At 34.2% G+C, this 14,851-nt stretch overlaps 1 protein-coding gene across 7 annotated transcripts in view; it reads left to right on the forward strand.

Moving 5' to 3' along the window:
• Positions 1-14,851, forward strand: part of LOC132193187 (plexin-B) — a 98,729-nt gene that overhangs the window by 45,433 nt on the left and 38,445 nt on the right. For all 7 annotated transcript variants that reach the window (XM_059613657.1, XM_059613663.1, XM_059613658.1 and 4 more), the window contains exon 5: positions 9,636-9,764. In XM_059613657.1, coding sequence (XP_059469640.1) covers positions 9,636-9,764 — 129 coding nt within the window. The remainder of the gene's footprint in view (positions 1-9,635; positions 9,765-14,851) is intronic.

The following is a 14,851-nucleotide window of genomic DNA, read 5'->3' on the forward strand; positions in this document are numbered from 1 at the left end:
TTGTCCTAAATCTCATAAAAATGTAAAATAAATTTAAAAGAATAAAAGAAATTTTTATTATTTATTTTCTCATTTTAGTTTTTATATTAAATTTGTATATACAAATATAATATATATTAAAGTTTTTTGTTAATAAATCAAAATTTTCGCTTTATGGATTCATAATTTTATGTTTTTTTGAAGGATAAAATTAAATTTTTATTATTTATATTGAGGAGTTCAGAAGTAAATTTTTATACTAAATGAGAATTACTTGATTCACGTAGCTCACTTTCAGCTCTGATCACTTCGTGGAGTGGAATCGCAATTGGAATGATTGAAAGTCAATTTGGAGAATATTATTTAATAAATTTATTTCTAAATATAAAAATTAATTCTTATCTTTGATACTATGTATGCAAGAAAAATTAATTAAAATCTGAAACATTTCTGAATTAAAAATTTCTCAAAATGTGCAGTCAAATTAAAATTTAGAAATAAAAATTATTTGCTTTTTATATTTTTTATTTGCCAATATAATATATCATACTAAATTCCCTATAAAAACTAAATTCATAAATTATTTGGCAATATCAATTTTATTTGTTCTATTATAATATAATGTAAGGTCAATCTTCTTATATTTTGACGCATTCCTTATTGTTACGTAATTCAAATTCGCATACCAAGTTTGATAAGAGGTCTCCTCTCTTGCCTTACACAATTTCGCCCGCGATTTCTCTGTGTGGCGCATCCGATACTCTTGGTCGGGTCAAAGGCTCGCCCTTTGCGGTCGCTCACTCGCTCTCGGCCTGGAAGGAAACCCAACGCCGGCATCGTCTGCGGCTTTTGCTTGTGCCGGCGCTGCCGCCGCAGTTATGAAATGATACAGAGAGGAAAAAGGCTGAGCTTGATGAGAGGCCCATTGTTTCGGCCGGGCAGCTTCCGGTGATGCTTCCACCCAAAATTACCGAAAGACCCACTCTCGTAATAAGGGCACATTTATATATCATATAAAATTTCCAGGGTCCTCTCCGCCGCATGCCATCGAATTAACACAACAAAGGTGGAGAGCGACTGGCCATCCGCGAGTTCCATAAATAAAGAGTGAGCTCTCGTCGTGCTGTTTGATGTGCTACTACTTAATGCGCGAGCACGAACTCGTCGAATTCCATCGCGGCCGCTGGAAAAATATAAAAATAATATTTCCACCGAGAGAGAGAAAAGAGAGATGTATGGCTTTTTCGGATGGAGAGGGCACTCGAAGGGCACACGGGCCGCACAATGCGTTCATAAAATGCAAATAATCCGGCGTTGGCTCTCTGAGTATTTCCAGCTCTCTTTGAAATTTGATGAGTTTTCAGATAAAAAAACATAGTTGAATAAATCCTAAGCATTTCCGTCCCTGTGAAGCTTAAAAAGGATAATTTGGAAAAATCCCACGCAATAAAATAATAAAAAATGAGAGTAAAATATTATTATACCTTGGATTTGTTAAAAAAGAGGAATTCAAAATGAAAAGATAATTATAAAAATTGTTAAAACTGCAGACTGCAAATTTATAAAAAAGCATTCACTTTTTACAAATTATAAATAATTTATTAATTACCCTTAGTAATGAACAAATAGAAATCCCCGCCAATTCAACCACTTTAAATTAAAAAAAAATCAAAAAATAGCAAATCGGCAGAAATATATAAATTTGGAAAAAATTATTTATTCGTTTTCCAATAATTATAGAGCAACTTTTGAATTTCTGTTTATTTCTAATTTTATGCAATAAAAATAATAAAATTATAAAATAAAACAAGCTCCTAAATATTTTATTTTATGAACCATTTGGTAACAATTGCTAATATTTTCTGCTATTTCAAATTTCCAAAAAAATTCAAAGCCAGCCTACCACAAATTTTAATATTCCAATAATTATTATTTTTTTCCTCTGAACAATCAATTTTGAATTCAAAAAATCACCAATTAGAACTTTACATTAATTTCTTCTCAAAATAGCTAATCATTTGGAAACAATTTCCATTATTTTCATAATTTTGACTAACAAAAAATCCAAATCATTCAATCGGAACACCAATTTTATTAAAAAATCTTCTCTTTGGAACAAATTTAATAATTTTTTCCTCAATAGTTAGCCACGTGGAAACAATTGCAATTAATTTTCGCCACTTTTCGCAACACAGACAAAAGCCGCGCACTGGGTAATAAACTGCTGATGACTTTCATTCGGTCGGCCGGCGTTTGTGTGTGTTTCACTCTCTCGCTCCAACTCCCTTCAGCATTGTGCCGCCGCTCATAGAATTTTACCGGCACATTTACGTGAGCAAATATTAAATGCACACACAAACTCGAACAACGCACAATAAAATGTGTATGTGTGTTTTACACACGCGCGTCTGTGCCGGGCGCGTGCTGCGAATTCGAGGGCAGCCGAGAGGTGCAAACGAATGAAATGAAATTCGCCCACGCCGCGCCACACACACATCCTCGCCCTGCACGCGCCGCTGAATAACAGCCCACTCGTGTTCAAATGGGGCGAGCGATTTTAGCACCACCACCTCTCTCATTGAGCATCGCAAACTTTGCGCAATTAACTCGCCTCTGGAGAATTTTTTATGTGCTCACTCGGTGATTAAAAACGCCTTTGATGTTTTTGCATGGTTGGAAATTAATTACTTATTAATTTCAAACTGCATTATTTGCTTAATGTAAAATTCCATTGTATTTTTAACTAAAAGAAAGAAAAGCATAAAAATGAAAAAAATGAGTGATTGTTTTACATCTCGGCTATAAATTGGCGCATGAACGCCAAAATGGAAAATTCATTTTAAACATTTTGTGTTTTCAATGATTTTTTTTTTAAATATTTACAAATATTCTGGAAACTTGAATTTAGTTTAAATTTTAAACTGATTCAAACCTTGCAATAAATGAAAAATACCTCAATTTTTATTTCATCAATTAAGAGCCGCAATTTAAACTTGAAAGCCAGCTTTATTTTTAATTTATTTCCCAAAATTTGATATTAAGGGTTTATCAATGCAATGTTGATTAAAAGTTTGACGTCTTTTTTGCAACGGAAATTGATTTGGTGAAGTCAGTTTAAATTTGTTTCCTTTTTATAAATTTGCTACTTAAAAAATTATATATTTTCCATATTTTGCAACGCTCTAGATTACTTTGATTAACTTTCAGTTCTGCAAATAACGTTTCTCTGCTCTTTAAAATGACATGAAAGATCAATTTGATTTTATTCTAATCCAGTCGTAGCTTAAATTTGGATTGAATATTGCACCGGTCTGTTTATTTATTTAACGCTTGCGTCCGGTTTTCATTTTTTTCTATAAAACTTTTTACGTCCTCTCGCATGCGTTCATGACAATATTATCAACCGACAGAACGGTTTTTGAATAATTTTTAACCCCCCGACGGCAGAGGTTGCGCCGGAATAAATTAGCTCCGGCGTCAAATTGAAAGCGGCCACTTTTAACCAGGCCCGTTTTGTTTCGGTAATGCGCTTTTGAAACCGGGCATGATATGAAAACAATAAAGCGCTCGTCGCTGGACAGTTAAAACGAAAGTTGCGCCCGATTTACCCCCAGCATGTATATTCATTATTTTTATTATTTTTTTTATACTTGTGTGTCGCACGAGAGAGACCGTGCGTGTGTGCGGCGCCACTGCTATCGCACAAACGAAAATATTTAAGCACTTTTTTCATGCGAGGCAATAAAATTTGCCGATGTGTGCAAAACAAGGGCGAGTATCAATAATTGGTACCTGCAGCGATGCGTTGATGAGGCAGCCGATTTAATAATGCTCCGCTGATTTTATTTACATTTTTCGAAACAGCGTGCGCATGTGTTTTTCCGCGCGCCATCCGGCCGGGAAATTAATAAATGTTGCAGCTCAAAGAGTTTTGCGGTACGTCCAAAAATTTATCGGCAATTCCTACCCGAGGGCGCTAAACATGAAATAATTTATCCATACAATTTTTGTCGCAAGTTTTCCTTGTTTTAAATCAATCGAGTATTAATTTAATCATTATAATTTTTAATTTAGTATTTTGAAACGTGAAGATTTTTTACTATCCATGAACGCAATAAGAATCTTGTATCTCCCTCTGAGCGTCCTGTCTGTCAATGATTGCAATGCATTTTTTTAATAATTTGATTAAACTAAATTCATTAATTATTAAGAGCACAAATTAAAGTGATGATATTGTGCAAAAAAATATTGTTTTCGGTGTATTAAAAATCTCACTATTTATCTCACCATATTTTTATTATTAAAATTTAACTTACTTTTCTGTTAAAAATGTTTAAAAGAAAAATTTATAATTATGTTATAATTTAATATTTTATATTTTTTTTAATTACTTCAAATTTTAACATTTTCTCTTATTTTAGGACTTCTGATAACAAACCGACCCGGATAATTTTGATGTTGAGTTTTTTTTTTATAAATTTTACCAGTTGTTATGCTTTTTCCAATGAAATATCTCTTGGAAAATAAATAAATTTACCGGTTAGTTGAGTGTTTGTAATTTCTATGTAGGCAAAATTATGTTTAGGGTCAAAATTATATCAACCCTTCAATTTTTTCAATGATTATCTCAAGAAATTAATCTCTCCCGAGTTTTTAGTGCTTGTGATATAAAAATTGACAATTTTGAAGTAATTTGGTGTTTGATAAAAAAAAATAAATGCAAGGCAAAGAAATGAATTTTGTCGGTTCAAAACCCTTGATGTTTTTTTTTATATCAATTCTGCTTCCGACTTTTTTCGTTCTCATTTTACTATCTGCCAAGTCGATTCGCCATAAGCGACGGCACGGCTCTCATTTCACAAGCCAATAGTTCCAAATGAAATCGCGCGCTGGAGATGGCAAAAAGCCCCATCGCCGATTCATTTTCCTCCTCCGCCGCCGCCGGACCCACAAAAAGAGAGAACCATTGAGGCGCAGTCAGTCGTTGATCCGCGCGCGAAGGGGGCCATAACGCAATAAAAACGGACGGAAAAACGCAATAAATCCTCACAGTCTCTGCGCGAATAGTAAAATAAATAGTAATTGAAAAAAAAGCGCCTGCACACAATGGCGGCGATTCGCGAATTTTATTGCCTCATCCTTCGCGATTTTCACAAGTCTTGCTTTTACAACCTTCAGCAAATTCCACCACCTCCGTGCTGTTTTTCGAAATAAGAAAAAAAAAAGCCATAAATATTATTATACAAAATATATGGTTCGTTCGTGTTTTGGGATGCAGAGAGAGAGGAAAAATTAACACAGCAATTGAAAAAATCCCGGGGCCGTTTATTGCCACCGCTGCAGCTCCTCCGACTTCACGCGAATATATTGTATTTCTTATAATAAAATTCTCTGCGGCAAGCAGGGAGGTAATGATTTATGGGCGACATATCAAAATATCAGTTTTAAATTCTCCGTTTATTATCTCGAATCGACCTGCGGGCATAAATTAGTTGGCTGCTCTCGCTCATATAGACAACTTCTGAAGAGTTATTTATATGAATTGTTATTTATACACATTATCCAGCAGCTGTTTATTTATGTACACAATTCTCAGCTCAGTCGATTTCCGATCGCGTTGGCACTTTTTCAAATCGCGCTAATTGGCGAAAATTGCCGATTTATTTCCATGGCATAGGCTGAAAAGCTGGAAACGAGTTTTTCGTCTCTTCAGAGGAAATAAAAAAGCAACTCGTGTTGAAATTCGAACGAATTCTAATTCGGTGCTCTCTGTAGACCTTAATTTGAATCAATGATACCTGCCGAGCCGACTCGCGGGAGGTGATTAGTTTCAATCAACTTGATCGCTCGGTTTATTCCCAAAGTGGTTGAGCAACGAATCGAGTTGCCGAGATAAACCAGATAAATTTCTGAAACAGTGAAGAGAAAGTGTGGGAAATGATTAACACTGAAGAAATGAGTTTACAATGAAGGATTGAAGTTTAAACCAGAAGTAAAAAAGTGTTCCAATTCAACAGTGGAAGTTTGATTACAATTTTAAATAATTTTTATATAGAAATCTAAATTATGGAAATTTTTTAATTAAATTATATTTCAAAATCTACAAATAAAATTAATCAATTTAAAGATTTTAATTTGAGGAAAAATCAAACAATTTGAACAGTTTAGAAAAAGGTTCGATTTCCTCTGCAATAGCCTTTGACCTCACAGTTTATTAATTTAAGATTTTTAATAGACCCGCATTAGCCATAATAAAATGCTCAAAATACAGCTTTCACGAATTGTAGAACCGATTCCGAGTCAAATAATTCAGTCCGAAACGCGACGAGAGGTCGCAAGAGTCGTGCCGGAGAAAATCATTTCTCTCAATTTATTCAAGTTAGCTCGCGCGTTCCGTGATTTTCGGCTCGTTTCAACCCGTCCGCCGGGCAGTTAAAATCATTTTTCTCCCAATTTACGAGAGGCGTGAACAAGCCTCGCAACCGTCCATCTGTGTGTTTGTACATAAATGTGTGCGGCCACGAACGTTTAGGAAGAACGAACTCGGTATAGCCGCAATATAACAATATCATAAAATATTCCGTTCGCGGCCACACACGAGAAATACGAGAAGAGCAGCTTCCTTCATCACGCTAAATAATGACGGGTGTTGCGCACGCCGCTGCCCCACACATTATATTAAGTATGAAGAGTGAATGTTTGCATTGCATGCAGGACTCTTAAATTATATATTAGGTGCTTCAAAAGCAAATCTGATTTGAAAATTTTGGTGAATTTGCTAGAAATAAAATTATAATTACTGTGGCTTATGCCATGAATCCAATAATTGTTAAAAAAAATTTAAATGTTGGAAAAAATAATTGATATATTTGGGAAGAAAACGTTGAATTGATGGGCAAAATTTGAAGAATTTTCCTAACAAGTCCAAAATCAAAAATCCAAAGCAGTCAGCATTGGTTGTCTTTAAGTTCGTTTAAAATTATTTTCCAAATTAATGTAATAAAAAAAAAATGTTTAGTTGAAATAATTATTAATTTTTCGTTTCAATTGGGATTCATCAAAGATCAATAAATTAATTTAAAAAGCAAGAGCATTTTTAGAGAAAAAAAATCCGTTTGATTTCAATATTTAAAGTATCAAATGCTAAATATTTTTTTCAAATTTTTGCATAAATCATTTTGTGTTAGTATGAGGAGAAAAATGTATGACAATAAAATTAAAATCATTCAATTTTTGTATAAACTTTGTATATTATAATTTAAATGAAGGTTTGGTATAGAACAAAATTCAATTCAATTTGAAGCAACTTTCCTCCCTCATTGCCGAAGAGTTATAATGAATATAATTTTTTATGCGGTGTGTTGGCGTTATTATTTTCTCGTTGAAGCCGCAATGGAAAAGCAGTGTTGTTGTTATTGTAGCTCAAAAATGATTGTTATTATTATTTTGCGCCGAGTCTCTCTCTCTCTCTCTTTTTGCTGCTGCTGCGCCAAATTATAGGGTATGCCCTGTCTGGCATATTACCAGCAGTCGGCCGCGGGTCGGACCTCCTTGCTTGTCGTATTACTCTTTATGATACGGGCCCGCGAAAATGCAGAAAGGAGATTGTAAAAAAAGGCTGCGTACACGTTTATTGCGGCGGCGGGACGGAAATTTGGTTAAGTGGTGGCGATTGTACGTATAATGCGGCGCTTGTTTTTAATTGTTTCTCGTGCGTGTTAAAAAGTGGAGGAATGCGAGGCACTTTTCATCAGATGCTAAAAAATAAATTAAAAAAACGTTAATTTGTTTGTCTTTTTTAACACAGAAAATTAAATTAAAAAAGAAAAATAATTCATTATATTTTTTTTATTAATTTTTCATTGCTATAATTGTAATTGACCCTTTAAATTGTTTCAAATTTAATTTTTAAAGCTTCAAAAAATAAAGAGTTGTTGTTTAAATTTTTGTAATTAACAAAAGAGATTTGAATACAATTTAGAAAAATTTCCTTAAAATTTTTGATAATATTCTATTTCTGAGAAAATTTTCTATTTAAATTAATTCCACCTGATTTGCCTCTGCTGTTCTCACGTTCCGCCCCCGGCAAATATTGTTCATTATACCTGCCGGACAAAAAAAGGTTACACTGATATTCCTCCTGGGTTTTTGCACTAATAAATTCTCTCGATCTTTATTTCTCTCTCTGGTACTACCTTTAATTCCTGCTCGGCCGCAGGCGATTGCAGGCAATTCGTATATAATAATTTGAAATAAAATGCAGCCTGAAAATAAAAAGATGCTTCGCTGCTCTTTTATATACGGCGATAGTTGTCCCATCCATTACAATTCAAACAAGCTCCGCTGCACCGCCTGCTGGCATTTTGTTCGCCGGCGAGCGAAAAAACGCGAAATTGCATCTTTGTGAGGAAGAGAGAAAGACAATGACCCTCTTTCGCCACTGTCCGGCCGCTGCATTCCGCCCTGCTTGCTCTCTTTTGTAAATATCCATCTCCATTACTATCTTATTTCCTCTTCAGCTCGTCGCCGCGTCGGCCCTTTTCACCTTTTGTTTTGCAGAAAAGGGCAGACAAGTGCTGTCGACTTTTCTGTCCTGCTGCAATATTAACGTCTGACCGGCCATTGACGATGAAAAGGCTCGCTTTTTTTCTAAATGCAATATAGAAAGGACGTTTAATACAAAGGAGAATTAATGAAATAAGAATCCGAACAAAAGAGATATTACGAGCTGAAGAGAAATATGTCTGACAAATATATGAGCAAATTATTTTTGTTTGCACAAGCTCGATTTAATTTTTAATTATAAATACTCACAATTATTGAATTAATTTTTGGCATTTAATTTCATTTTATGCAGAAGAAAATGCTTTCAAAATTTTAAAGCCGAAATTCTTCAAACATAGATAGTATTTTTAGTTGAAAAGTCATTTAAATAATGAAAACTTCCAAATTTTATGAATTTTTATTAATGCAAAATAAATTATTGTATTATATTTTTGTAAGTGAAAACCATTGTAAATGTTACTTTAAACTTATAACTTACATAAATTTTTATAAATAAATAATAAAAATTTATTTAATTTACTCCTAATTTAATATAAATGTTTTAACAAATTGATTTTATTTTATTAAATTTTATTTAAAAATATTTATAAATATTTTTACAATCATTCAAAAGAATTTTCAATGGAGATCATGATCGAATTAAAGTTTTGTTCCTTATTTTCTATTTTTATTTTATTTTATTTTAAAAACAATTATTCTTTGGCTGCGTGCAATTAACATAGATTGATAATTCTTGAAATGAGAAATATCTCTGTGGCTAATTTGGTGTATTAATTTTTTAATTTTAATTTTCAAATCTAAAAAAATAAAATCATAAGCAACTTACATTTTTCCACTGAAAACAATTTCAGTAAATAATGAAAAAATTAACCAAATTACTGTGAATTTATTTGTACCAAAAACTTCTATCATTTTTCATCCTGATTTCGGTTATTTTATTCTTATCGTCAGTGTTTTTCTTTTTCAAATCTGCATAAACTTCCTATCTACGCATGTTAAATTTCCGTGCACATATGCATAATTTGATATCCACATTTCATTTCAAAAACCAAAATGGAATCTCACGACCCTCTTCTCATTTTCTGTTTCAGGTGTTCATTTCCGACGGCAACTCGGCCTTCGAGTACGAGGAAATCGTGCTGGACCCTGGAAACGCAATCCTGCCCGACACCAGCGTGGACCGAAGTGGCGACTTCCTCTACGTGCTCACCACCGCCAAAGTGAGTATTATTCAAAACCATCCGAGAGACGGACACGCCCCAAAACCCAACACTCGACAGCAACCCTCGGAGTCACGTCTCTCTGCTCTCGCTTTCGCCGAAAGTGAGAAACGGACGAGGGCGGGCATGATATTCGCTTTCTCGCCAAACAACGTCCAATTAGCCCGTTTTGCAACAGATCGCGTTGCAGCCCACGTGATTCGGATTGTTTCGATCTGCGACTATTTATTTATATATAATTTTCCTTCTTGGTACGCTCGAATGAGATCTCTTGACATTTTAGTTAATGGAACGGTTCTGCCGATATGATGAAGTGGATATTGTTCCTGGAATTCTCAGAGTAGATTTTCACTTTCCAAAGGGTGAATGAATCTATTATTCAACGCAGACTGGAAACTCAAGCTCAGAAATCTGGATATTAATAGTAATTGACATTATTTATTGTCATTCCCAGTCATTTCAGCTTGGAAAATGAATCATATTTATAGATTTTAACTCTAAATTAAGGAGAAATATTTTTCAATAATCTTAAAAATACAATTTTGAGACATTAGTGCGTATTTTAATTTGAGATGAAATAAATTTTGAATTTAATTTATTTATTTAAAACAGCTGTACAGGCAAAAAAAATGAGGAATTGGTAAAATAAAGTTTTTTTAAAGAATTCAAACTACATTTTTTTTTAGTAAATAAAAATTTATGAATGCAGCGATTTTGAATTTAAAATAAATAATTGTTTTTAATCCAATTTAAAACAAATAATGAATTTTGAATTGAAACTTCTATGAATTCTGCAAAAATTTCTTAAAAAAAAGGCAAAAAAGTTTAGAAATTTGAAATGGTGTCAAAATAGATGAAAATAGAGAAAATCATAAAAAATATCTGAGAAAAACAATGCATATATATTAATCTTTTTGAAATTTGGAGTGAATTAAAAAAAGTTTGATTAGAGTTTTTCTTTCGATTTTATTTTCTTCTCAAAGATAACATCAGAGCTCATTGTTGGGCATTCAATATTGGCCACAAAGCGAAATCAGGCGCATTCCGTGCCGATCCGCGAACAACAAACAGGGCGGACGGACGGACGATTTTCTCGCTCTCTGGGGCTGCAGGCACAGGCAAATCGCGCTAAACGCGGTACACGCTCGGCGGGCGATAAAATCAGCAAGCATGCACCGGGCCGCGGCGGCTGGTCTGGGGCTAACATGGCGTGCTCGCTCGTTCACTCTCACATGCCGCATTTGGCGCTCCACATTATAGTATATTGGGCCGGCTCTTTTATCCGGCGCGACCCCGCGCCGTGTGTGTGCCCGCGATCGATTCATTTCACTGCTCTTGTAGCGAAGCGAGCGGTCGGCAAACTCAAACATTAGAGAGTTGGCGCATGGCTTGCTGGCTGATTCAATTCGCCAACCAGCCCTTTCCACCTTTGCAAATTGTGCGCGCCCGCAGGCACTTTTCTATTGGAATTACATTTGCTCCGCCACCGCGGGCCAATTTCTTCGCCGCGCACACAATACGTTTTCGCTAACGTACCGAGATAAAAAATAAATAAAATTATACACACACAACATATACACAGACGGGAGAGTGGAAACTGTCCAGAGTTGAAACTGTCCAGGGGTTGAAACCGTCCAAAAGATGGAGGATTTACAAAAAACACACCCTTATATGGGGAGGAGTGAATTGTGAGGGCATGACCAAGAAAAGTGAGAAATGGAATCGTATATAATATATTTTGAGAGGGACAAATAATCGATTGCAATGATGTAATTATTTGTATCTTTTAATGCTCTCAATATTGGACAGTTTCCACCATTGAGTTGAAACTCTCCAGGGTTAGAAGTGGCACCGCTGTCGCTGGACAGTTTCACCTTCTGGGCAGTTTCAACTTGTAAATAATGCTGCTAATTGTTATTTTCCAGTACTGGACAGTTTCCACCGTTGCGTTGAAACTCTCCACGTTTACAAGCGGCAACACTGCCGCTGGACAGTTTCACCTTCTGGAGAGTTTCAACTCTTGACAATTAAATCAATCAGGTATATTTTCTCGGACAGATTCACCACAACGGTTGAAACTGCCCAGCAGTAACCTCTGCAGGAATGATTTAACTTTTATTTTATGTCACATTGATATATCAATAATTTTAAAATAATAAAATAATAAATAATAAAGTTTAAAAGTTCATTTACAGTGAGCTATGATGAACTATTTAAATAAAAACAGAACTCGTTTAGTTTAATTAATAATGATATAATGATTATCATTTTTGTGCAAAAAAGTGCTGTTTAAACATACTTTTTATATTCAAATTTCTTATGGGTTGTAGTCATTTATCAGTTCTCATAAGAATAAGTCTCAATCGCTCAATTTGAGCTGTGCAACCATGGGAAATAAAATTATTTTCTCATAAAAACAGCCAGAAAACAAAAAGACAAGTGCGCAACACATATACCTGGCTCGCGAACAACAAGGCGCCGTGGGGCCGGTGATGGCGGTCAGCTGGGTCACCCGCGGCCGTCTGGGGTCTTTCAATCTCTCTATTGAAAACCCCCAGATTGATCAACATTGTCTCAAATAATCATTGAAAAAGTGCTCTGGCTGACAACTTCTGCAGGTTGTGCGAGAGAAAGAAACACTTTAGTTAACATGGGCCTGCAAGGTGTAAACAGGAATTTTTCTCTTAGCCTGTGATTCAATTCTCTGTTTTAATTAAATAAAATGCGGTTGAGCTCTCATTTAAAAAATTAATGCACCTTCATTCTCACGCAGAGCAGAATCAAATTTAAAACTTCCATATTGGTCAATTATCTAGCGCGGTGTGCAATTTAGCTTTTAGTCGTAATTAAAACAATTTTAATTGCTCTCAAACTTTGATTTTTTTACAATTCGTTTGTCATTTATCTAATTTAAAATATTTAAATTGTCAAACATTTAAAATGCCAAATAAATAAATATAACATTGTTAAAACTCCATAAATATTTATAAAATATTTAATAAATTTGCAATATCTAGCGAATGTGAGAATATTCTTTTGAAATATCGAGTAAATATTTAAATTTATTTATTACATATAAATTTTAAATAATCTCTTTGTTATACTTTTAAAATTCACTTTTTTTCGATTTTTATTAAATTTTTTCGATTAGCATAAAATCTTAAAGTTCAATTATGTAGGTTCCAGATAAAGTTACCTAAAAACTTTTGATACAAAAGTTGATGGTAAAAAGAAAATTGAACCCCTTTTTCAAAAATGAACATTTTATTTTAATTAGGAGCAAAGTTATAAAAATTTGAATTCTCGCTTCCAAGTGATCTAAAATCTCGGCTTCACTCTGCTATAAGCGTACGGCTGCTTTTTCGCGCCGCTAGAATTGGGCGTGACAAATGTATTAATTGCTGATTTCTCATCTCCCATTAAAGCAGTGAGCTCCAAATTTTATGGATGTTTTCATTTTTGCCCTATCTACGTCTACAAATTTTTTGAAAAAATTCGTTGTCAACGCGAGCAAGTTATTAAGAAAAAACTTAAAAAATTAGCATATTTTGCTGAATACTGTACTTTCTTTTGTACCAAAAAATGTTTCAAAAATTCCAGATATGTGGCACATATTTGCGCACAAAATTCTGTTGCAGAGCAATTTATAACCCTTTTTGTTTTTTTAATATTAAATTCGAAGTGAAAAAAAACGCGTCAAAAATGGAAAACTATTGAGCGTGTTATTAAGAAAACTGCTGGTCAGAATTTTACAAACAAAACGTTTACCATTCTAGAATAAACGTCTCTGGATAGTAAAAGAAACTTTTTTCAAAAATTTATCAAATATCCACATTTTTTAATTTTAATGACACTTTAAATATTATGAAAAATTTGAGAAAAACAGGCAAAGTAAAAATATTTATTTAGAATTTAATGATGCACGTTTTATAATTTTGCTGCGTTAAGAACAATTGCAAATAATTAAAAACAGAAATGGATTTTTGCAGCAATCAGCTGATTCCACAGACCGCAGGAGAGACGAAAAAGATTTTTCTTCCTTTTACTGCCTCTCCTGGAAGATCTTTTTCGCTCAGCGCACGAACCCTTGGGCTATTTTTATTGTTTCCTTTGTGTGCGCCTATATGCCTCATCGACTGCATTTCTGGCTCGCTCACAACCTCCCCTTGGAGCAAGAAATAGGTCGCAAACAACAAATTATACAAAGGGTTGAATGAGCTGCTTTGCCACCTTCGCTCAGGCACAACAAAATTACAGATTTCTTACTCAGAGACGTATACAAATTTTGGATACTTCATTTATAATTTAACCTTTATTTGCCGCGGGAGAGAAAATCTACGAGACTATTAATAGTGAACCTAAAGCCCTTCAGTGATTTTTAACTAAACCAATTTATGTAAACGCAACGGAATGTAAAATAATTCACAATAAAGTAATTAATAGGCCTCAGCTTTTTAATTTGAGTGGGATTGAAATCAATCTCGTTTTATTAATAAAAAATATAAGCATGCATAATGTTTTTATGGCAGGTATTTCCCAAACATAAAAATCCAAATTTCTTGTTAAGTTTTCAGAAAACACCACGTTTCACCCTTTTTTGATTATATTCACAATATTAGTTGCAACCTCATATTTATATGGTATTTTCAAATTTTGCTTGTATAAAATTTAATGCTTTATTCATAGTTAAGAAACTGCGTTACGCCCCACCAAGCATCTCCTTTTGACAATACCTGAAACTTTTTGCACCCTGAAGTCCCTGAATAAGCCCGCCCCCGCGTCAGCACCATAAACCATAAGGGATATATGGGAACGAGATCACCCAAATATGTCACCGAAATATCACTCAATTTATATTCTGGGAGTAGCAGAGGGGTGAATCTGTCCAAGAAAATATACCTGATTGATAATAGTCAAGAGTTGAAACTCTCCAGAAGGTGAAACTGTCCAGCGGCAGTGTTGCCGCTTGTAAACGTGGAGAGTTTCAACGCAACGGTGGAAACTGTCCAGTACTGGAAAATAACAATTAGCAGCATTATTTACAAGTTGAAACTGCCCAGAAGGTGAAACTGTCCAGCGACAGCGGT

This window comes from Neocloeon triangulifer, unplaced genomic scaffold (assembly GCF_031216515.1).
Source record: "Neocloeon triangulifer isolate White Clay Creek 2 clone unplaced genomic scaffold, ASM3121651v1 ptg000003l, whole genome shotgun sequence".
Lineage (NCBI taxonomy): Eukaryota > Metazoa > Arthropoda > Insecta > Ephemeroptera > Baetidae > Neocloeon > Neocloeon triangulifer.